Source organism: Cetorhinus maximus, chromosome 3 (genome assembly GCF_964194155.1).
Source record: "Cetorhinus maximus chromosome 3, sCetMax3.hap1.1, whole genome shotgun sequence".
Lineage (NCBI taxonomy): Eukaryota > Metazoa > Chordata > Chondrichthyes > Lamniformes > Cetorhinidae > Cetorhinus > Cetorhinus maximus.
In genome coordinates, this window is record NC_135881.1 from 42,346,553 (window position 1) to 42,371,006 (window position 24,454).

Consider the following 24,454-nt stretch of genomic DNA (forward strand, 5'->3'; position numbering starts at 1 on the left):
AGGCAGCACTACCAAATAAATTGCACCATCATTTCTGAAATTATCACTGCTCAGTTATCATTCCCAACTGAAGGAAGAGAATTCGTCTTTCTGAATAAACTTCAAGCTCTGACCTTCTGCAGGGAAAGTGGCCTTTAAGCTTAAGAACACTAGATGTCACTGTAATTTGTATAAACACGTACCTCTTCAACTTCACCCAGTGTAATTGGTTGAGTCTGATATCGGGAATTTGACCGTCTTTGCTTAGTATCACTTCTACTCCTTGCTGCTTTTATTTTAGTCACAGGTTGCGAAAGGCGATTGAACAGAGCCATCTTTTCTGCCAGGCTCAGTGTTGAGATGTCTGGCTCTTCAGGCTGGCCTTGTTCTGTCAATTCTTTGGCTTCACTCGCCTTCTGTTCTCCCGCAGTATGCTGTGCAGATGCTTGTAGTCTAGGAAATGCATTGGTTTGATATTTAGGTCATCATTTTGCAGTATACTTACATAGTCCCTGTCCCAAAAATGTCTCTAAAATTAGAACTTTACAATTCATCACTTAAAATACATGCAGCTTCCCGTTATTCAAAAGTCTTTTTTAAAAACCATATCATTAAGAGTGAGGTAAATATTATACATTATTCTAGATATATAGGTTTTCAAAACTAAATGTAAGTATTAGAAGGCAACCTGAACAATCCAAATATCAGAAAATCCCAAAAACAAACTGAAGTTGATAAAGACTTTACAAATGACCTTAATGGTGGCTGAAATTCATTACACTAACCACAAATGCGCAGTTAATTAACTGCTTATTTTGTCTAGGTTTATACACTAAAGCTGCGCAGGTTTGGGTTTTCACACAAACACTGACAGCTAAAGTGTGAAAGGATTAGAGGCTAATCAAATGGGGGTCTTGATGATAGCATGTAATGACGGGTTAGAATCAAAGTTTAAATGCAAACTTTCCAGCACGTAAAATTGTTAACGTTCACTGCCATTTAAAGGCCAAAGCTCTTAAATATGACATATAAATATCTGCTTTACAGAATGTAATGGCAGCGTATTAATTTATGGAATGACGAGATTTGGGCTCAGACTGCCATTTCAAGGTGTGGATTGAAAGGCAACCACACAGGAGGGTAAAGGAACCAGTAAGTTATCCCTGTGCTCACACACTGACTGGTGGATGGCTCATGACAAGCCCGGTCAGATTTATGGAAACGGGTTGCCCAGGCATCATCTCAATCAGGCCATTAAAAAATACATTACGGATACATGGTAAAATAACTAGTGAATGAATTAGCACCCAAGCAAATATTTCATTTATACTGTCAATTCTGATACTGAGATGCTCACTCAAAGGTGGTACAGTGTTCATTCAATCATGAAACATCTTAAATCAATGAAAATTAGAAGTTGTATTGAAAAAAAAAAACAGATAGTAAAGGCGGTGGGGTGCCTGAAAGGTGGGCAAGATCTTGTAACCTCATCACCGCAGTTGGTGTTCGGGTACTTTAAAATATTTTATTCAATGAGAACTTGAACAATGAGAACTTTTAACGCTGAAATCCTTCAGTTAGATAGTTGCAGGAATGGGATAGTAATAATAACAAAATTTCATGATGGTTTTATTGACAATATTTGCTTAAAACATTATACATGTTTACGGTTACAGTTAATCGCCTGTGAAGCACTTTGGATATTTGAGAGAAATATGATAACTGCTAAATAAAAGTCCCTTTTCCTGGATTTAAAAAAAGGCGACTTAATGTTGACAAAATATAAAGCTAGTACAGTGCAATGATACAGAATAATTACTGGTCCCATTCGAAACTTTAGTTTAATATTATTCTTTTATGCTTAAGGTTGCTGTCAAATATTGGTATATCAAATTCATAACCACAATATTTTTGGCAAGGGTGCTAACTTGCCCACCATGCCCCCCGCCCCGCCCGGCCACCAACCCCACAACCCCCCAAGCCAAAATGTTCTTCCGAAGTCATACGTTAACTACATCTAATGGAGCAGGGGGGAGATTTTTGAGCTTCTGCCAATGCTGCAGCAAGCAGGCTAATAGGAGACAAATGTGGCCCAGAGACAACTTCCCCTCTCCTTGTGGGAAAGCTCTGCAAGAGATTGGGAAATCTTTATGTCAAGAGCCATGGCATATCTCGCTGATTAGAAAAATTCCAAATCTACATGAATGAGTAGCACAACTCAGTTCAATGTAATTTAACTCCTGAGAAATAGTCCGTAGTAACATTCACATCAGCTTGACAGGGGAGTACAGAGCTTTATACAGAACATTAATGTTAACTAAAACTTGTACACAAATAGTCATTTGGTAGTACAGAACTTGAGTATTGCTGAAAAAAAGAGACATGTCTAAGCTTTTCGTCTTGGACTCATCAGAGCAATTGCAAGAATACCAATATAAGGGGGGGAAAACAACAATTTATATTGTGTGGAGAGTGCTGATTGGTTGGCAAGTGGTGTTGCCATGGAGAATGCACCACTGATGGCGACTAGCAGCTAACTGCCAAACACTGTTTGAAATTTAAACCAGGCAGCTTGATCTTCATTGGTCAAGACATTGCCCAGAGGAATGAGTCAGTGAATGGCTGTCACTTATTTTCTTTAGTTGAAACAGGCGCAGTGCATGTACACTTTCCTTTTATCTGCAAAGAACAGGGCCCTGTGTATTAATATATGTAGCTCCCTGTACACGCAAATCTACCACATTGCAAGCCCAACGGACAATCTTAAATTGGTTGTCAGGAAATTCTTAGCACATTGAGGATTATTTAGCAAATGTTGTCCAATCGTGGAATCACATCTAATGCTGGACACTTTGTTTTGAGTTTTGCAAGCATGACCTGGTTGGGTCTGTACCCTGCCCATTGCCATCAGGAGCTGGGACATGCTGTTTGATACGATCCGCCAGTCTTTGGGACGTACAGCCTACAGACCTAACATCACACTGGTGCTGAAATTCATATACCACATTACTCATTTGTGCAATAGGCAGAACGTCTTTTTGGCTTGATGGCAGCATTCTGCTAGTGGTGAATACCACTCATGTTGCTACTACATAGTAGCAGTGTGAAACAGCTAGCTTCACCTGTTGCTCAAATATTTGAGATCCTTGCTCTTCCAGGGTAATCTGAGGTAGACTGGGCACTTTTCGGGGCCGAAAATGATGGCCTTAGGACCGTTCATGAGTTTGCATGATATACAGCACAAAGTCAGGGTAGCCATTATCCTGTAGGATGCCTTTGATGCGCCCCATTTCATCTTGCGAGTCTCTTGATGAGTGCAAGACAAAAAGCTTAAATGTCTCTTCTATCAGCAATAAAACTGGTCTATTTTATTTGAAAACTAAGTTGAAAGTAAAGCAGGTGGCATCATTCACAGCCCTTATCCTGCAAATAATCCAACCCAGCATTAAATGTGCATCGAGGACTGCGCCACACATGGTAATGTCCCAAGTTAAGCCCAAGACGTCCTTCACCTTAGAGGAGAAGAAAATCCCGTTAGCTTCTCATACCTACAGCAGATGATTCAAGAACACCATTAGCAAAGGCCTGAAAACAACTTGTAAATTAGAGAGAATCTCAAAAGAATGAACTAAAAAAAGAGCAATTGTATGGAGACTTTCCAGGCTTGAATTTCAACCAGAACAGGCCACAGTTATCATTTTCAATCTTCCCTTCTAAAATGTTATAATGTACACACATGATAGCATTGCATTTTCTTTTTAAATATCAAGAGTTGCAGCAAGTTATTAATCGCCAACTGAAAACAGTGTAATTAAAATGCAATATTAAGTTATGTAATAGTATTTTAAACCTGATCTACAAAAACAAGGCATGCATATTTCAAGCAAAACACAAGGCACACTTGTAGACTTGGATGCTCTGGATGGCAGGAATGAAGTGGCTCAGCTTAAATATATCATCTTACAAGTTTAGGATGAGTTCAGAACTAGCTTACACTCAAGATTAACAAAATACCCGGTAGCATCTTTTGAACCTTTGTCACAAGAAATTAAATGAAAAGCTAAGGCCAATAGGTTTGTGAACCTTATAACCATACTTCTGAAATTCTATTTTATTCAGTGTTTGAAACTCTCAAAAACTAATCGATAAAGTGCAATTTATTTCCCAAGCCAGCAGATGGCGCTGTTTAGTTTCTTTAGCCAGTTAATATTTTGCAGCTTGGTGATTAGTTATTTCAAATTTGTGCTACACATTCCACCTCAGAATACCGTTTTTCTACTTTATTGATATGGGGTTCAAATATTGAATTTGAGGCTACCCTGAATAATTTAGTTTTATGGGCCTGTTGCTCAGACAACCCAGGAACAAAAAGGATCAGTCTTCCCACTTTCCCTGGAGTTTGTCCATGCCGGACTGCTTATAAATTGCCTCCTATACGTTCTTCAACACTATTGTCAGTCAGCTATAGAAGACCTAAATCATCTTTTACAACTTGCTGTTGACGAGATACAATGTTCGAACTGGCCACATAAATGAACCAAAAATCTAGTTTCAGTAGAAACAATAAACTTAAGAACCTGGCTGTGTGGATAGAGGGGAAAACCACAATAGAAAATATTGCCTTCAAAATTAGCCCACTATGTTTGGGACCCCGCTACGGTACATGTGGCACATTTAAAATGGTAGTCCTAGGCTACTCCAAAGTGCCATAACTTTCAAAAAAATATATTAAAAACCAGATCGAGGCTACACAATGAGGAATACCCACTACATTTCACAACTGAACAGACTTGACGACCGACAGTGAAGGACAATAAAACAAACTGCATGCCCCATTCGTCTTTATTAAGAATTTTTATCTTAAAAATAAACTGTAAACAATGAATCTGCACCTTAAATATTAGTTTTGAACACACATCCCATGAGCTGGCCCTCACCCTTTCCCCCCAAACTACCATCTTGTAAATACCTACACCAGGCTGTAAATATTAGGATCCAACTACTACTTTCACTAATGAATTATTTGCCTTCACTTTACTGTATTAAAAGCCAAAATCTAAAACATTTACTGCTGATTTATAAAATTGGCTTTACTTAAACACCATTGAACCTATCTAAATCTTGATTAGCAAAGACAATTTCCACTTATCTAGTGCCCCACGTAGTAAAACACCCCAAGGTGCTTCACATGAGCATGAGAGAAAATTTGACACCTAGCTACATAAGGAGATGTTAGGGCAGATGCCCAAAAGCTTGGTCATAGGTTTTAAAGGAGTATCTTAAATGAAAGAATGGTAGAAAGATGAAGAGGTTTATGGAGTGAATTCCAGATGTTAGGGCTTAGATAGCTGTGATAAAGCATGTTCTAGAATTGAAACATAAAAAGTATTCGGCACAGCATACTTCATACAACTCTACCAATGAGCAAAGAAATTTGAACTGCCCAATGTGCTCAAGTTTGTGCTTCTTACATTCCAATGATTTCGGATATGGATTTAAAAAAAATTTCCTTCTGCAAACACTTGGATCAAGATGCACAAAGCATCATGTGAAATTAGATGCTGGCTAACTAGTTCTGCCCTCTCCTCCTGGCATTTTCTCCCTCTCCTCCTGGCATTCCCTCTCCTCTCCTGAATGGCACAGTTCTACGCACAATGGCTCACCCTCTTGTGCAAGTAAAGACACTCGGCAGCCAGTAAGGCTGTTTAATTGAGTAGGGTTTCGCAACTGAACCAGCTCTTTACCATTACCAACCAGTTTCCAGCGGGGGTCACTGGAGGGTGATCAGGATCTTATGCGATCTTCCCCATGCATCCCCCCACCACCTCTCGGGGCCACTGATCCGATAGTAATCCTGAACTGCTACCTTAATTACAAACAATTATCTCAACGTAGATCAGAAATTGCATTTGCTACTTTTTGGCTTAATGCCATTCTGGGTCATGCCTACTTTTACTAGGCCATTGTGGAAAAACTTAGTTTTGGTTAATATTAAACTTAATCATTGTTATATGTTTTATACAAGAACACAAGAAATAGGAGCAGGAGTAGACCATCGAGCCTGCTCCACCAATCAATACAGTCATGGCTGATCTGAGGGCTTCAACTCCATTTTCCTGCCTGCTCCCCCTATCCCTTAATTCCCTAAGACCCCAAAAAGCTGTCTATCCCAGCCTTGAATGTATTCAACAATGGAGCATCCACAACCCCCTGGGGTAGAGAATTCCAAAGATTCGCAACCCTTTGAGTGAAGTAGTTTCTCCTCATCTCAGTACTAAATGATTGGCCCCTTATCCTGAGACTGTGCCCATGTTTTAGATTCCCCAAACACTGGAAACAATCTCTCAGCGTCTACTCCATCCAGCCTCTTCAGAATTTTGTAGGTTTCAATATAAGCCCAATTTACTTAGCCTCTCATTATAGGATAACCCCCACAGGAACCAATTTAGTGTGCTTTCGCTGTACTGCCTTCAATGCAAGTATATCCTTTCTTAATTATGAAGGCCAATATTGCACATACTATTCCAGATGTGGTCTCACCAAAAGCCTGTACAATTGCAGCAAGACTACTTTATTCTTGTCCTCCAATCCTCTTGCAATCAAGGCTGACATGCCATTTGCCTTCCTAATTGTTTGCTGCGCCTGCATGCTACCTTTCTGCATTCCTTGCACAAGCACATCCCAAGTCTCTTTGGACATCAACACACAAGGTTTACACAAGTTTAGTGTAGAATACTATGGAAAATTAATTAATTAAGCTAGAAACAAATTCTGATAATGGTAACCTAAGTAGAGAAATTTGTAAATTCATGATAGCAATAACATTATTAGGATCACAAATATATTCACTATGTAGTTTTCTAAAGGATGATAGAACACTGGCTAACACCAATGATTCTCATTCTCACAGGAAGAAGAGTTCTCATTAATACTATCAGGAGATGACTGGCCGATTGTAGTTAGACAACTCCACTCATGGTGAGACAGGCGAATGGGGTTGGGAAAGAGAAGAGAAAAATAGTAACAATACGCCCGAAAAACCTTGATGTTCGGCTCAAAAGTAGAATTGGCAAAGGTTAGGAAGGAGGGCGTCTCTGCAGTGACTTAAGCAGAGTGAATCTTCAGGTGAATCAGAAAAGAATGAGTTTTTTTGGGGGGGTGGGGGAAACAAAAGAAAAATTGCATGTTCTTCATGTTGAGATCTTGAATTTCCAACCTATTCACCTAAATCCTTCCATGCAAGAGATCAGCCAAGATCACAGTGAATGGCGAAGCAGGGGCTGTGTGGTCTACTCCTGCCTCTGTTTCTTATGTTCTTATGTTAAATTTAGGGTATACAAATCACAACATTTATATTGATGCACTACCTGCATACACACATTTGTTAAGTTACAGAGTTGAATTATTAAATACATTTTTAGTTCATACAACTCAGTTGAAGAAATTTTGACAGGAGCTTTCTAAAGTCGCTTAAATCATAATTAGATACTAATGAATAAATACAAAAATATTAAGTTAGTTTAAAAGGCACAAGATTAACTTTGAAAAGAGCACAAAATAACGCTTTTAGAACCAGATGATCACTAGTATTTTAACTGGCACAGCCATCCACTTAGCTGGACATGCAAATTGCAAAGTACCTGATTGGTTTTGAATTGGAGTTTACTAGAGTGGGGCTAGAAGTTCTTGCCATGACTGTGTTGACAGTCACCGTATGAGAGACAGGGGTGGGTTCACTAGAAACAGGGAAAAAAAGGTCAAAGCATGTAGGAGAGAAAAGAATTAAGCGAAGAAGCAAATTTATAAGGATATAAGCAGAAAGACAAAATAGAAATAGAAAACAATTACTCATCTCAGTTGTAACACACCTCACCTGAGCTAGACTCTCCAAATAACCATGATTATCATCTTCACATACTACGATAAGTCCCTCAAATGAATACCACTGGGACGGAAAAGGAAAAAAGCTAGAGCGTTGCTTGGATACTTATCCATTCAAGAACAATATATACATAATCTGCCTTTCACAGCACACAGCAGCAAATATTTAACAGACACTTAAATGCTTGAATAACTCTTTTGGGAAGGTGCACTTAGAACACAGCTGATCAAAAAATGCCTTAAACCAAGTGTGATCCTCACTCGACATGGACTACATTCACACTTGGGCCAATACTGACTGTACAAACTCCAACACCAGCTACGCTTTCAATACAATTCAAGGAGTCTCCTTGCATATCCTTGAGCTAATCCTTAAAGGTCAGCTATCTTTGTCTGCCTCTTTAAGATGCTAAGTCAGGAGTATTGCATTGAATACAAAACAGGCCCCCAAATGGAAGGAGCTGTAAGTCAGAAGCCCCAGTTTAATATTTTATCTCAATACATAATTGTAATAAATCACTGAAATTATTGGTGTAATGACTGCTTGATGTTCAGTATCTTGTAGAACAATAGGGAATGGGTACTCCTGATGCTGAAATTCATGATTCTAGTGTGATGACTAGTTGTGAGGAACAAAGATTTTATCTAGGCCATAGATGGGTTGGTGAGGAGAGCCTGGGTTTTAATGGACTGTGATCTCTGAAAAGTGCCGGTCTAGGATTCTCTGAAAATGTCTCCAATGGCAGTGGGTCTTAGCCTTTTAGGACCATTAGTCATTAAATCTGCTTTATGTTTCACATTAGGATGCACCAAGGGTGAGGGGTTACAGTTTGAAGAGAAATTTTAAGCAGTTAGGGCTTCTTCACGAGAGCTGAGAAGGAATCAATAGAGAACTTCAAGATTAATGTAAACTGTGATAGGCTTTTGCCACTGGTCAGTGAGTTGGTCACAGAAGAACATAAATTTAAGAATCTCAGAATTGTTACAGCACAGGAGGAGGTCATTTGGCCCACTGTATCTGTATGGGCTCTCTGAATGAGCAACTCACTTAGTGCAATTCTCCCACCTTCTTCCTGTAACCTTGCACATTCTTCCCTTTCAGATAACAGTTAATTCCCTTTTGAATGCTTTAAATGAACCTTCCTCCACTACACTCTCAGGCAGCAAATTTCAGACCTTAACCACTTTCCAAGTGAAGAAGTTTTTCCTCATGTCCCTTTTGCTTCTTTTATCAATTACTTTAACTCTGTGCCTTCTCGCTCTTGATCCTTTCACAAGCGGGAACAGTTTCTCCCTATCTACTCTGTCCAGGCCCCTCATGATTTAGAATATCTCTATCAAATATCCTCTCAGTCTTCTTTTCTCCAAGGAAAACAGTCCTAACTTTTCCAGTCTATCTTCATAATTGAAGTTCCTCATCTGTGGAACCATTTCTGCACACTCTTCCATGCCTTCACATCCTTCCTAAAGTGCACCACCCATACTGTACATGATACTCCAACTGAGCAGAAAGCACCAAACTAGTGTCTTGTACAAGTTCAACATAACCTCCTTGCTCTTGTATTCTACGCACCTATTAACAATGATGGTAAAAGAATCACAGGAGAAATTAGGGGGAAAAACTAGTTAGAAAATGCAGTTAAAATGTGGAATTCTCCGTCACAATTAAAGTTAATAAATTAAAAAAAGATGGGTAAATGCTTAAAAGAGAGCAATAATACAGGCTAAAGAGAAAGTTGGAGAGTGACACTAGACCAGGTGTTCATATGGGGAAAAGCACTGCTGCAGAATTGGTAAGCCGAATGGCCTGTCTCTGTGCTGTAACATTCTATGGCTCCTTGGTAATCCCACTTCTTGTCTATCTAGGACCACCCTGTCACATTAGGGCACTGATGTACAGAGTTATCCAGAGCTGCTGTAAATAAATCAGGCCCCCCAGTGACACTTCCAATTTCCACCAGTGACTCCTCCAATTTCTTTCAGTGAGCCCAGTCATCAGGTTAATCAGCAATGACTTGGAGCAGTGTGAACCTTCTTGGCTCAGGTATGAAACTACCTGGTCTGCTAGAGAATTGACTTAAGTTTTGAGTTTATCTAGACAGGAGTGTCATTTTAGAGCCACTTCAATCCAAAAGAGATCTTATTGCTTTCATTCTTCCACTGCATCACAAAGAAACGTTGCTACTATTTATCAGACAACTGGCAATCAAGGGTTTGTGCCCTTGCTTGTTGGATAGCAAGTAAAAGGAGCTTCACAAAAGTAGCATTATAAATAGCACAACTCAGAAGCAGCATATGACGGAGCAAGTAGTCCCGCAACCAATGGGATCAAATCAAAGCTCTGCAGTCCTGCTATGTCCAGTTGTGAACGATATTGGACAACCAAACAACTAACAGGAGGAGGGGGCGTCACCAAAATCCCCATCGTCAAAGACGGGGCAGCCCAGCATGCCAGTGCAAAGGAGAAAGCTGAAATATTTGCAACAATCTTCAGCTAGAAGTGCCAAGTGGATGATTCACTGCAGCCTCCTCCTTTGGTTCCCAGCACCACAGATGCCAACCTTCAGCCAATTTAGTTTATTCCACGTGATATCAAGAAATGGTTGAAGACACCAGATACTGAAAATGCTATGGGCCTTGATAACATCTTGACAATAGCACTGAAGACGAGTTCCAGAACTAGTTGTGCCCCTAGCCAAGCTATTCTCATACAACTACAACATTGGTGTGTACCTGACAATGTGGAAAGCTGCCTAGATATGTCCTGCCCACAAAAATCGGGAAAAGTCCAATTCAGCCAATTACCACTCCATCAGCGTCCTCTCGATTATCAAAGTGGTTGAAGGGGTGGTTGACAGTGCTATCAACTGGCACTCATGCAGCAGATTGAGCACCACTGAGCAGGTTATTGTGTTTCATCAAGATCATTTGACTCCTGACCTCATGACAGCCTTGGTCCAAACATGGACAGAAGAGCTGAATTCCAGAGATGAAGGAAAGTGACTGCCCTTTACATCAAGGCAGCAATTGACCGAGTGTGGTATAAAGGAGCCTTGGCAAAATTGAAGTCAATGAGTGTCAGGGGGAAAATTTCCCACTAGTTGGAGTCACACTTAGCACAAAAGATGATGGCTGTGGCTTATTGAAAGCCAATCACCCCTCTTCCAGGACATCACTGCATGAGTTCCTCAGGGTAGTGTCCTAGGCTCAGCCAGCTTTAGCTACTCCATCCATGATCTTCTCTCCATTATAAGGTCACAAGTGGGGATGTCCATTGATGATTGAAAAATCTTCAGTGATAAAAAACAGCAAGGGGAAGAAAACTGTAGAGGTAGTTATTGGCTTCCTAACAGTAACAACACTGTAGGATGGGATACACAGGAAGAAATAATGGGGGCTTCTGAGAAAGGCACTGCAATTATCATGGGTGATTTAAATCTGCGTAAAGCTTGGAAAAATCAGATTCTGCAAAGGTAGCCTGGAAAATGAGTTCATAGTGTATTTTCGGGACAATTTCTTAGGGCAGCATGTTCTGGAGCCATGCAGAGGTCAGCTTATTCTGGACCTGGTAATGTGCAATGAGGCAATATTAATTAATGACTGCATAGCAAAGGAGCCTCTAGGTAACAGTGATCAGAACATGATTGAATTTTGCATTCAGTTTGAGGAAGAGGAGAGAGGGTCTAAGGCTAGTGTTTTAAACTGAAATAAAGGCAACTACAAGGCTATGAAGATGGAGCTGGCTAAGGTGAACTAGCAAAATGGGTTAAGGGGTAGGACAGTAGAAATGCAATAGCAGGCATTTAAAGGAGATATTTCATAATGTATTTGAACAAAGATATATTCCAGTGAGAAAGAAAAACTCCAGGAGACAAATGCACCATCCGCGGCTAACCAAGTTAAAGATAGTTTCAAATTGAAAGAAAAAGCGTACACTTCTGTGAAGATTAGTGGTAGGTCAGAAAATTGAACAGAATTTAAAAACCAGCAAAGAATTACTAAAAAATTAATGAGGGAAAAATTAGAGTACAAGAGAAAGTTAGGTTGAAATATAAAAACAGAAAGTAGGACTTTTTACAAGTATTCAAAAAGGAAAAGAGTAATGCAACTAAAGTGAGTGTGAGCCCTAGAGTGCAATTAAGTCTGGAGAATTAATAATGGGAAATAAAGAAATGGCACAAACATTGAATAGATTATTTTGCGTCTGTCTTCACTATAGAAGACAGAAATACCATCTCAAAATACTTGTAAATCAAGAGTTGAAAGAAAGGGAGTAACTTAAAACAATTACAATCTCCAGGGAAAGTGTACTGTGTAAACTATTTGAACTAATGGCTGACAAGTCACCAGGACCTGATGGAAATTCATCCTAGTGGGCTAAAGGAAGTGGTTGCGGAGATAGTAGATGCATTGGTTTTAAGTTTTCCAAAATTCCCTCGATTCTGGAAAGGTCCCATCAGATTGGAAAATAGGAAATGTAACTCCTCTATTTAAGAAAGGAAGGAGACAGAAAGTAGTAACTACAGCCCAGTTTTTTTTAAATATTCATTCACTGGCTGGGCCAACATTTATTGCCCATCCCTAACATCTGTCATTGGGAAAATGCTAGATCTATTATTAAGGGGGTTATAGCAGGGCACTTAATGCAATCAGGCAGAGTCAAAATGGTTTTGTGAAAGGGAAATCACGTTTGTCTAATTTATTAGAATTCTTTGAGAAAGTAACAGGTAACGTGGAGAAAGGAAACATGTAGATGTGGTGCACTTAGATTTCCAAAAGGTGTTTGTTAAGGTGCCACATCAAAGGTTACCATGTAAAATAGGAGCTCATGGTATAGGGGTAACATATTATCATGGATCGAGAATTGGTTGGCTGACAGGAAGCAAAGAATAGGGATATTCATGACTCCTCAGATACTGAAGCAGTCCATGTCCAAATGCAGCAAGACCTGTAAAATATCCAGGCTTGGGCTGAAAAGTGGCAAGTAACAGTCATGCCACACAAGTGCCAAGCAATGACCTTCTCCAACAAGAAATAGTCTAACCAGTGCCCCTTGACATTCAATGGCATTACCATCGCTGAATCCCTCATTATCAACATCCTAAGGGTTACCATTGACCAGAAACTGAATTGGACTAGCCATATAAATTCTGTGGCTACAAGAGCAGGTCAGAAGCTAGGAATCCTGCAGCAAATAATTCATCTCCTGACTTTCCAAAGACTGTCCACCATCTACAGTGCACAAGTCAGGACTATGATGGAATACTCTCCACTTGTCTGGATGAGTGCAGCTCCAACAGCATTCAAGAAGCTCATCACCATCCAGGACAAAGCAGCACACTTGATTGGCACCCCATCCACAAGCATTCACTCCCTCCATGGTCGATGCACAGTGGCAAGATGTTCTATAGGAACTCACAAAGGCGCAGAAAGCACCTTCCAAACCCATAACCACCACTATTTAGAAAGACAAGGGCAACAAGGGCAGCAGACACATGGGAACACCACCACCTGGAAGATCCCCCCCCAAGCCACTCACCATGCTGACTTGGAAATATTTCGCTGTTTCTTCACCGTCGCTGGTTCAAAATCCTGGAACTCCCTCCCTAACAGCACTGTGGGTGTACCTACACCACATGGACTGCAGCAGTTCAAGACGACAGATCACCACCATGTTCTCCAGGGCAATTAGGGTTGGGCAATAAATGCTGGCCTAGCCAGCGATGCTCACATCCCATGAATGAATTTTTAAAAAATGATTAGGAAGACAAATAGAATGTTGTTATTTATTGCAAGGGGAATGGAATATTAAAATAGGGAAGTTTTGCTACAATTGTATAGGACGTTGGAGACACCACATCTGGAGTACTGTGTACAGTTCTTGTCTCCTTGAGAAAAAATGTATTAAGTTTTCAAAGAAGCCTTGGTGAGTTGCTGCTGCGCACCTTGTATATGGTACACACTGTTGGCATTGTGGCAGAGGAAAGATGGGATTGGGGGGGGGGCAGCGAGGTGGGGGAGAGGTGTGGTTACCTAATGAGGACAGGTTCGACCTACATCCATTGGAGTTTAGAAAATTGAGAGGTGATCTTAGCGAAACATTTGAGATCCTGAGGGGACTTGACAATATGGATGCTGAGAGGGTGTTTTCCCTTGTGGGACAGACTGGAACTTGGGAACACAGTCCAAAGATAAGGGGTCTCCCATTTAGACAGAGATGAGGAGAATTTTTTTTTCTCTCAGGGGGTAATTTGTCTGTGTAGTTCTCTTCCCCAGAGAGCGGGGAATCAAATGGTATAGGGGGAAGACAGGAAGCTAGAGTTGACGCCACAATCAGATCAGCCATGATCTTATCAAATGGCGAAACAAGCTCGAGGGGTGGAATGGCCTACTCCTGCTCCCAATTAGTGTGTTCCTATGTAAGTCAGGAGTGTGATGGGATTTTCCCCACGAGCCTGGATGAGATTAGCTCTAATAACACTCAAGAAGCTTGACACCATCCACGACAAAATAGCTCACTTGATTAGCAACAACTCCACTAACCTAAACATTCACCTCCTCCAACCACAGTGCCAACAGTGTGTACTATATACAAGGTGTACAGCAGCAACTCACCAAGGCTCCTTTGAAAGCTCCTAAACCCACAATCTCTAACACCTAGACAGACAAGGGCAGCAGATGCATGAAACACCAACACCTGTAAGTTCCCTTCCAAGCCACACACCACCCTGACTTGGAACTATATTGCTGTTCCTTCACTGTCATTGGATCGAAATCTTGGAAGTCCCTTCCTAACAGTACTATGTACGTACCTATATAACAGGGACTGCAGGGGTTTAGGACGGGCACTCACCACCACCTTTTTAAGGGGAATTAGGGATGGACAACCACTGCTGGCCTTGGCCTTGCCAGTGACTCCCACATCCCGTGAAAGAATAAAAATAATACACCATATAATGCATGCATGCATTGTCACTGTGCTTCCATGGAATGAGCAGACAAACTAGTTAGAGATGCAGAGCTACAGTATCACATGCTTGTACGTCTCTAACCTCACCACCGTAGGTATCAAACCCTGAACAAATGAATGTGCAGGTTCAGTGGCCAGATAGTAACTGTCATCCCCAGTCTCGTGTTTCTGAATCAAGCAAATGAAAGACATCTGCCTTTAGGGTGGTAGAAATAACCTCTACAGGTCAGTGGGATTCTGCACATCAAGGTATCTAGGTTCAATGCTATGTACTGAGAAAGGGTAAGAATTGTGATGGAAATTATACCCCAGTCTCCTGTAAAGCTAAAGTGTTCCAAGATGACTCATCCTGAGGGATTAGTTTGGAGAATAGACATGGTGTGTGGTGAGTAAGGAATTTAATTTATTTTTTTGTTTGGTCAAAGCATGACTATCTATTGTCACTTCATTAGACATTCCCTATTTTATGATTTGCACATTGAATTACTGAAGCCAACCTATCCTATTATTCGATCTTGAGAGCAGTTGAAGGTAAACACACAAATTGCAATTTACCAATTTTGTTTTAAAAAAGGACATTTTAACTTGTTTCTATTTCAGACTTTGTTGTTTTATTACTGTTCTCACAGTTTATATATAAAAAAAAGGAAATTAATCTGGTCCTCAAAAGCTTTGATTATTTCACTATTTTTGTAGAAAAATAAATGAAAATAAACTTTAAAAACTGCAGTCTATTCTATCCCCTTCTCATATTGTTTATATAATTGGTACCAAAGTAAGCAAAGTAACAACAGGGCTCTGGAGTCATAAAGTCTGGAAATAATTTGTATGTGTAATATCAGAATTTCTTCAGGTCAATTTGCACTCTTCAGGTGTCAATCAAAGGAACTTAACTACTTGCATCCACACTATTTGAACATGCTACAAGCACAAAATTACTGCAATATTGCTTTCAATTAAATAACTGGCAAATAACGCAATAAAAAAGGAACTTACCTGAAATGGACCTAGCTTCATTCTCAAAATGAAGCTATATATCGCACATCAGATGTTTAGCATAAAACCAATTTTGAATGAAAACATCTTTATATTTGTATCTTTAAGAATTTGCATTAGACTCCTCTTCCCATCTGTTCCCACAACTATTTGGGACATACTTGAATAATGTAACTCAAAAAGTGCCACATCTATCAAGTTATAAGTCAAAGTTAAAAAGGATGATGCCTCCTTTCTTCCTATTTTCAATTTTATTCCTTTGCACCAAAAAATCTTTTCCTAGCCAAACATGCAGACAGGGAAATTTTTCTCACTGCTTTGCCTACCAAACCTTTGTCAGCAACTATACATTCTAACATTATACACAGCCTACTTTCCCTTGCCTCTTTCTGGAGGTGGTGGGGACATGGGGTGAGAGGAGAAGCAACCAGCCCCTGCTTAAATTTTATCTGAGAAATCCCAGTCATGGTACCCCTGCGCTACTGCATGGCACAGGACCTAGGAGCACCAATGCACAGCAACATTTTATTTAACTATCTTAAATCTTTACAGTGACTTATATCTTCAACCTATTCTCAGAAAGGCCAGCACTAACACACAAGATGTGCCAGCTTTCATGTTCCTCGGTTTGCCAGTTGTACATTATTTGTTCCGTTATTTGCCAGCAACAGAAATCTCATATACACATCAACCAAACGACCATCTCAATTCTGATTAATGATAAAACACTAAATGGCTGCCTACTATAAAAGGTCATGGGTAACAATGTGCAATGCAATCACAACTAGAAAATTCTAGAATATTTGATATTACTGCTCCATTTCATTAATTACAACTGTCTGTGGAAAGGCAGATAATTGCACAAGGAAGAACTGAATGGTTAACTTCATCCCTTATTTTCAAGTCTCCTCCATACACCACAAACCTAACTTGAAACACTGGTTGATATTCGGTGAAAACAAAACCATGTTTCCAAACCCCATATCTTTGGAGGAAGGCAGGTACAGTCTGCAATGTGGAGTAAATATACAGACAATGTTGTAAGCTCCTGTGCTTTATCAATATTTAAGATAATAACTCTTCTGTAATTAGTTAATAAAGTGCCTTTTTCTCTTGGCTGTATCCTTAGCCATTGCCATGCCAGACAACAGGTGTATGAAATATGTTCTACTGTATCTGGACACACATGAGCTGCTCCAAATGCAGGCTGGATCCCAACCTTTAACTGTTCGCTAAAGCAGGGGGAAAAAAGAACCTTTCAAACGGAGATAAAATAAATTAAACATTTGCATCTTTTAAAATTTACCTGGATGCAATAACTACTTCTTCAATTGTGATAGGCTGGGTGCGGGAACGATCTTGCGTACGGCGCAATCTTCGTTCCACTGCTGAATTTCTAGACCGAGGTTTGGCAGCCAGAGATGCATCCAATGCCTTTGTTGCTTTTTCCATCTCCTAACACCAAAAATTATAAAATGAAATTGCTGCACAGCAACGGATTTTACAATTTATCAAAGGGCTAGTAGTTTTTTAGGAGAAAGCTAAGAGACCATGCTAAAACTTAGGTTAAAAACAAGCGAGTAAGGCAGTTGAAAGGAGGTAAGAAATACAAAAAACCTCCCTGCATTACATCACAAATCAGACATAAAACCAGATGTTCCCGGAGTCTCAGATGAGATCAGAGGCATTTCTTCACAGTACTATATATTACCAATAAAAACAAATTACGTACACGGAAAAGTGACCTCTTTGCAGACACACTCATTTTTGCTCGTTCATCCAACTTTTCTTCATCGACTGCAAGTGAAAAGTACAGTTAGTTACGGTTGGAATTAGATTAAGAAATATGAATCTTAAAGTTACTCAGTGCAGTGGAGGAAAAGGAGAGGAAATAACCCCAATCTATTTCCACAGACATGCAAATTACGGCCACCACCAAATGCACACAGAAAAATGGAAATTATGGCCTGGATTTTAGTCCAGAAGCAAATTCAACTCAGAGGGACTACTATGGTGTTGGGAAACCAAGAAGAATGGGTTTCCTAAACCATCCGGCAGTATTTAATTGCAGATTCCTCTTCCAGCATGGACACAATGGGCCCAATGGCCTCCTTCTGTGTTGTAACTCATTCCATGATAATTCTTTCTGTTGAGTTTCAGGCAGCCTGACTGACAGGCTAGAGGCCTTTCAGACAGGAAGCCTGATTCACAAGGTTGGGGGAGTGTGGAAGATGGACAAGAGGGCAGGCGGTTGGAGGGTGTCGGAGAAGGGGAGGAAAGATGGGGGGGGGGGGGGTGCGGGGGGTGGAATATTGGGTAGCTCGTTGGGCAGGGAGCAAATGCTCCTGTTTCTCCTGGCCTACAAGCAGTGATGTAAAGGCACTTAGTTTATGGATGCAGCCTTTCAGCGTGTAATCTCTGATACAGCCCCAACACACCCGATTTTGGGAGTTAAGATTCAGCCCCGTGTTTTTTAACATTATAGTCAGAACAATGAAAGAAAATCTTTGAAACTGATCAGAATAAAGAGTTGTGGTTTAAAACTTTGGTTTGACAAGCAACAGCTCACATTTTTATTTGCTGAACTACATGGCAAGGATTAGCAACAATTTCTAACTGTACCCTGTCATTTCTACTCCTCCTTTACCATAATGATCTTGTGTTACTACAAACCAAGAAAACAAAATTCTAGTCACTGTAGTGAAATGCTCTACTTTCAACTAGTTTGGGGAATTTGGCAATAAAATGTTTTAAATGCTCATAAACAAAGCAGCTTGAATGAATGAAACTGAAGCCTGGATTCTCCTATGTTTAGTATTTTGAATTGCAATTTGAAAATGTAGGCTCAAGTATACTAAACAACACATAAATATCCTGACACAATAAGTTATAAACCAGCAGTTGGAGATATAAATGCAATGTACAGTATAAGCATCTATATTTTCCACATTCCCATTTATCAACACAATTTAGAATGTTTTTAATCTTGCTAATCTCACGATGCAAGTACAGGTACATATCACAAGTAAAAATAAGAACCAATACTTGCCTTCAGTAGTTTCCATTTCTGCAATTGGCCCTGGCCTACAAAATAAAGATTAACAAGTTACTTTGATGAAAATTGTGGGTCTGAATTCTGCTTTAATCACCCGCAAATATGTTAATGCAGAACAGCATGCCAGAAAATTCCAAAATACAAATGGATAATTTATGTTTGAATTGTCTTACCATATTGAATGAAAATTAGGATTGACCTCCATTACTTAATTTGATATTTTAGATATTTAGAATTTACTGTTCTGGTGTGGTCTGAAGAATTAATTAAAGCTCCATTGATAAATTCATAATGTTGGCATCACCAATAATTTAAATTTATTGCCGTTGCTGAATCTCTGATGACATTTAGTCCAAATGTAATTTCAGCAAAAATATTTGATTGCTACAATACCTACACACTACTGACCAAAAAAAAAAGTTCAGGGCTTTGCACTCAAGTAAAGCAAATAGGTATTTAATAATTGGTTGAATACTATACTATTTTCAATTCTGCAATCTTTCCACACTCAAAGTGCACAAAAACAATATAGAAAAGTAAATGAAAAGTAAAATGAAAATGTCCTCTTACAGGATAACAATCAAGTAGCACGCAATTAGTACACTCAACAGTGCTGACCAATACCCTTAATCCTTATATTTCTCATCAATTAGCGAATTGGAAGGTATATATTAGAAATCACAGAGGTCACAATTGCATGCTTCCTCGTTGTTATCTCCACAAACAAAATAAGCCTCATGGGAATCTACTGGAATTTTGACTGGGCTTTTTAAAACTACATGAACAGAAATTATCGGGCATTGCAAAAACATTCATTATCATTTATACACATATACCAGCCTACCTAGCTGTCTCTTGTCGCTCTGCTGTAGTTATAGGCTGCGTTCTAAACCTCTCAGAGGTCTTCCTATTCTCACCAAAGGAAATGTAACGTCTTGGCCTACGATGGGCCTTCTCCATTTCAGCAGAGGTGGCCAAGTCAAGGCCTGATGTCACTAAGTCAACATTAGCTTCACTTTAAGCATGGGAAAGAAAATGCACAGGAGAGAAAGACAGGGCGAAAGGGAGCAAGCGAGGGAGAGGAAAGAGAGAAACAAAATGGAAAGTTATAATAGAACCCCAGAAAAATAGTCCCTCAATAGATTACATCACACCACATGCTTATACCATGCATGGTAGTTAGCAAATTTAGCAACTACACAGCATCATACCTTGCACAGGCCAGCAATAAGCAGATTGCAATATTAAGGTTTCACGTGACTACTTTACACAAAGTAACGGCTGCAAGCTAAAGCTCAAATGTGTCTTGCAAGTTCAATTTCTAAGTTATCAGTGCAAATGCACAATAGTTGAGCAAAAAAAAGTCAGCATTCAAAAGTACCACCTACAGGTCCTGATTTCTGCTGGCATTGGCTGTCTCCAGGAAGGCTCTTCGAAGTTTGGCAACAGACACCCTTGTGTCCACTGTACCAGTATCGCCACTAAGTACATCTGTAGTGGTGCCCTGAAGTTCTTCACTGTTTGGGATGTCTACCTTCGGTGCCTCCAAGCTATCTAGCATAGAATATTTTAGTTTATATTTTTCACGAGGTGTTTCTTTGATTTGGTCTTTTCCTCTTTCAGCATCTGCATGAGAATGTACCCCAGGTTTTTTCTGAATATATACGTCTCTCTCACTCCTTTGATTAGTATCCTTAGGTTTATACCAGTCAATTACAGATGGCCCCAGAAAATGTGGCTTTTCACCTTCCTCATGCACAACTCTCATGTCACAGATAGTTTCTTCAAGACTCTTCTCTTGCTTGCGAACTTGAGAAGGCAGAACTGCTTTACGGCTTTTCAACAAATTTCTAGTACTGCCAGGCTCATTCAGTTTTGATTCAGGACTGTAAACACATCTTCTTCCAAACTCTGTCTCATTTGTCTCTTCACCTCTTGTTGAAAGGTTGGTACAGCCTGGTACATGATTATCAACTACGCTGCTTTTGTACCCTTTTGTCATTGTGTTGGCATTGTCTACAGGATCAGTAGTCTGAACAAAGGCTGGCTGGTGAACAGCACTGGGCTTACTAACTGTGTTAACAGTTGGAGATTCTGATAGGAGAGAGATATAATGAGCTGGTGTTTGCTGCAGTCTTCTATGAGTGATGTCTTTGCCTATTTCAGGGCTGCTCCGAGTTCCTTCATCTTTCAACATTCTTTCTCTAACTTTTACTCTTGAGAGAGAAGGAGGAAACCACTCATTTATCATAAAAAGAACAGTCACTTTTATTTATCTGATGTCACCCCATATAGTAGGGGGGCTCCAGTACACCTTAAAAATAACCAGTGAAAAGATAAACTGAACAGTTTCTTTTAGTCAACAAAAGGGAGAAAGTAAATGTTAGGTTTTACATTAGTTGATGTAACAAGGGGATACAGGAGACAAACGCAACAAAGATAGCATCCAAGCCACAGATTTCCCACAACTGTGTATACTTCACTCACTCGCTGAACTGGTAACGCTACCCTTATGTGGAAAAGTTTGTACACCAACTACTTTCAACAACATTCAGAAAAAGAGGATGCAGCATAAGTTACAAAATTCCTCTCACTATTGACTCTCATTCCTATTTGTTGAAACAAATCCTTTACTGCCAGCAGCTAACATCCTTAACTGCAAGGATTTAGGCTTTTTAAGCTCCAAACAAACAAGTTTCCTTATTCTTCCAAACAGTATTTGGGCCAGACCAGCCACATATTTCAGCAGAATTTTGGTGGGTGGACAATAGACAATATTGATGAACAATAGAATCTTTGAAATTTTTTTGGGATGGGGGTTCTGTATATAACTGTATATAGATTCCAAATATTACAACCAACAGAAAACAAACATCTAAAACAGTAGAATCAGAATTGACAAGATTGACATGCAACTCTTCTGCATCCGAAGCAGACTCTCCCATGTAACATCACAAAAACTTTTCTTTAAACATTAGATTCATAATGCTTTGGCTCCGTTTCCATAGTTAGCCATTTATAACTGCTCCACAAACTGTTACCACTTGACTCTCATATCCTATCATTACTATCTATCAGTGATTTATGCTCAGTCTTTTGCTACTCCAACCAACTGACCTTGAATTTTCTCTCATTCCTTTCCTCTGCAGAAATACCTCCTTGTGCTTCGGAAGGTCAAGATATACAATTCATCCCACATCCCATCATTCTAAGGGTCAGTCATGTTCAGGCACAATGGGCCTGTTACCTTTCAAGAGGTGAACTTGCTATTAATGTTGGTGGAATACAAACCTGCCCTTTCACATTCACTTTACTGAAGTCATGATATATACCATGATTCTATAGCTATCAGGGATAAGCTTTCAGTGACTAAATATATTTTTTGCAAAGATGTTAATATTATTCATGAAAATTTAGATTATTTGAAGGAAAAACATCTTAAGTTATATCTCAAGCTATAGGCAAAATCACTTCAAATTAACACCAGAAAGCAAATTTAACATTCTAAATGATTTTGACGATGCTTCTCTGGCACATATTTCTCAGTGTTGAAAAACTTCCAAACATTTTAGGATTTAGTTGTGCAGCTTTAGTCTATTGAAGTTCAAAATTACTTCAGTTGAAATTTCATTCCATTGCCTCCTGCCTTTATTTCACATATACCCCACCTGCTTCCTGAACATCATCAAAGCCAATAGCACAAGCGCAGTTTACCTTCAACTGTGACAAGGCATTCACACACTGGCTCTGCCTACAGGTCAGATGATCCACTTATGGAGGATTGTGGGTGGAGCCACAAATCCATATTCCATGGCACAACAGCTGCATATTAAACCATTCAACCTTAGCCCAAAAGATGCACAATATACTCTTCTAAATGGAAAGGCTTTAACAAGGGAGGACTTGCTCTCTTGAAAGGACACATGATTCTTTGAGATTCCCACTGAAACAGGAAGGGGGTGCTCATAATAAAGCACTAGGGAACCATTCACACAGGCACTTGGAAAATTTTCCAATTTCCCAAAGGGAAAATCCATCTCTGGGTTTTAAAAGCAGGCAGGCTACTTCACTGCCCTTCTGAAATATTTTCTAAATCCACCGATTAGATTCCTGGAATTCATGGTAAGTTTGATTTTGGTAAGATTAAATCTTCAAGTATCAACCAACTTGAGTAATTTAAACACTTTTAAAAAATATTTAGTATTAATGATTAAAAAGGGAGTGATGATCCCATCCCTGTCCTTCAAAAACAGCTACAGCAAATGCACAGGGGAGTCTTAGGAGAACCAATTCTCCTTGAAGAGGTCAGACTGTTCAATCATCTGGTGATTTGAAAAAAGACTTTAGCTCTGAAATTCAAAGAAACCAATGACTTGTGGAGGCTAAAAACCATCCAGTGTCAAGACTCAGTTCACCAACCTAAAGTTCTGCAACATGCAAGAATATTGAGTTTAAAGGTTAAATGGACATCTCGCTTGGCCAAGTGAACCATCCTGAAATGTGAATAATTCAAAATGATAATGTTTAAACCTACAGACTGCTGATTCAAGTCAGAAATTAATCACACTGTGGGGTCAGTGCCAGATTAGGATATGTTAATAAGGGAGATTAGTTAGGATAATAAGAAAGCAGGATGAAGCAGACAGGTTTGCAATTTACCACGCATGTGAAGTTATCCCATGTCAGGTGCTAGTATCAGATTGGCCAGGACAATGGAGGAGCAGAAACTGGCATGTTAACTACCAGTGAGATCACATTTATCATCTGAAATGCATTTAATTTTATTTCATGTTCCTTTGAAATGCCAGGCAGGAAACTACAGTTTAAATTGACCATGTACTCACTGACAATAAAACAGCCACTATAAGCCATTTTGGTGTCAGTCTAGAACTATTCAAATTTTCCTCTGCAAAATAAGGAATTACAAATATTTGGTTTTCATGGCTTAAAGACAAAAATCTCATGGTGCTGTAATGTGCATAATAACTGCATAACAGTAAACATAAAAGCTGTTGTACATTGCGCAATGTTTTTAGTAGGGTTAGGGTTAGGGTGAAGTGAGAAAAGAAAGAACTCTGAACAGTAAAAGCTTGTCATTGCTTGTCCTCTATTACCTTAGCATGCAATTAACAAACATTTTGCCTTCAGTCTTCTCTGATGCACTCACTATAGCCAGAATTTAAGCGAACAACCCGTACTTTTGTAGCTAAAGGTTATTAATCTCATAACATGGGCTAATGATATTCAAAAGATTCTAGAATGATATTTAGCTTCAATATATTGCTTAAAAACATGGACCATCATTAGCAGCAATTGCTCAAGCAAATGGAAAGCTCTTTACTTTCCCATTTTTGCATAGTTTAAGGATTAGCACCTTAGATTGCTGATTCACTGCCTCTACATTTATAGCATATCCTGTTTTCATGTTAGGGCACCAGCAATCTTTGTTTTCTTTTTATCCCTATGGTACATCTTAATAGCAATGGCACCAGGCTGCTAAAATAGGCAATAGTGTCCTTTGCCATTCAGAGGCCAGGCAAGTTAGAGTTGAGTGCAAAGCACCAGCACTTGTC

General features: G+C 39.5%; 1 protein-coding gene across 1 annotated transcript in view; it reads right to left on the reverse strand.

Annotated features, from left to right (window-relative positions):
- Positions 1 to 24,454, reverse strand: part of svila (supervillin a) — a 231,578-nt gene that overhangs the window by 111,340 nt on the left and 95,784 nt on the right. Inside the window, exons 8-14 of the mRNA XM_078537730.1 lie at positions 20,270 to 21,097; positions 19,726 to 19,896; positions 18,876 to 18,910; positions 17,559 to 17,623; positions 17,133 to 17,281; positions 7,620 to 7,715; positions 183 to 432 (exon numbers count right to left, since the gene is read on the reverse strand). Coding sequence (XP_078393856.1) covers positions 183 to 432; positions 7,620 to 7,715; positions 17,133 to 17,281; positions 17,559 to 17,623; positions 18,876 to 18,910; positions 19,726 to 19,896; positions 20,270 to 21,097 — 1,594 coding nt within the window. The remainder of the gene's footprint in view (positions 1 to 182; positions 433 to 7,619; positions 7,716 to 17,132; positions 17,282 to 17,558; positions 17,624 to 18,875; positions 18,911 to 19,725; positions 19,897 to 20,269; positions 21,098 to 24,454) is intronic.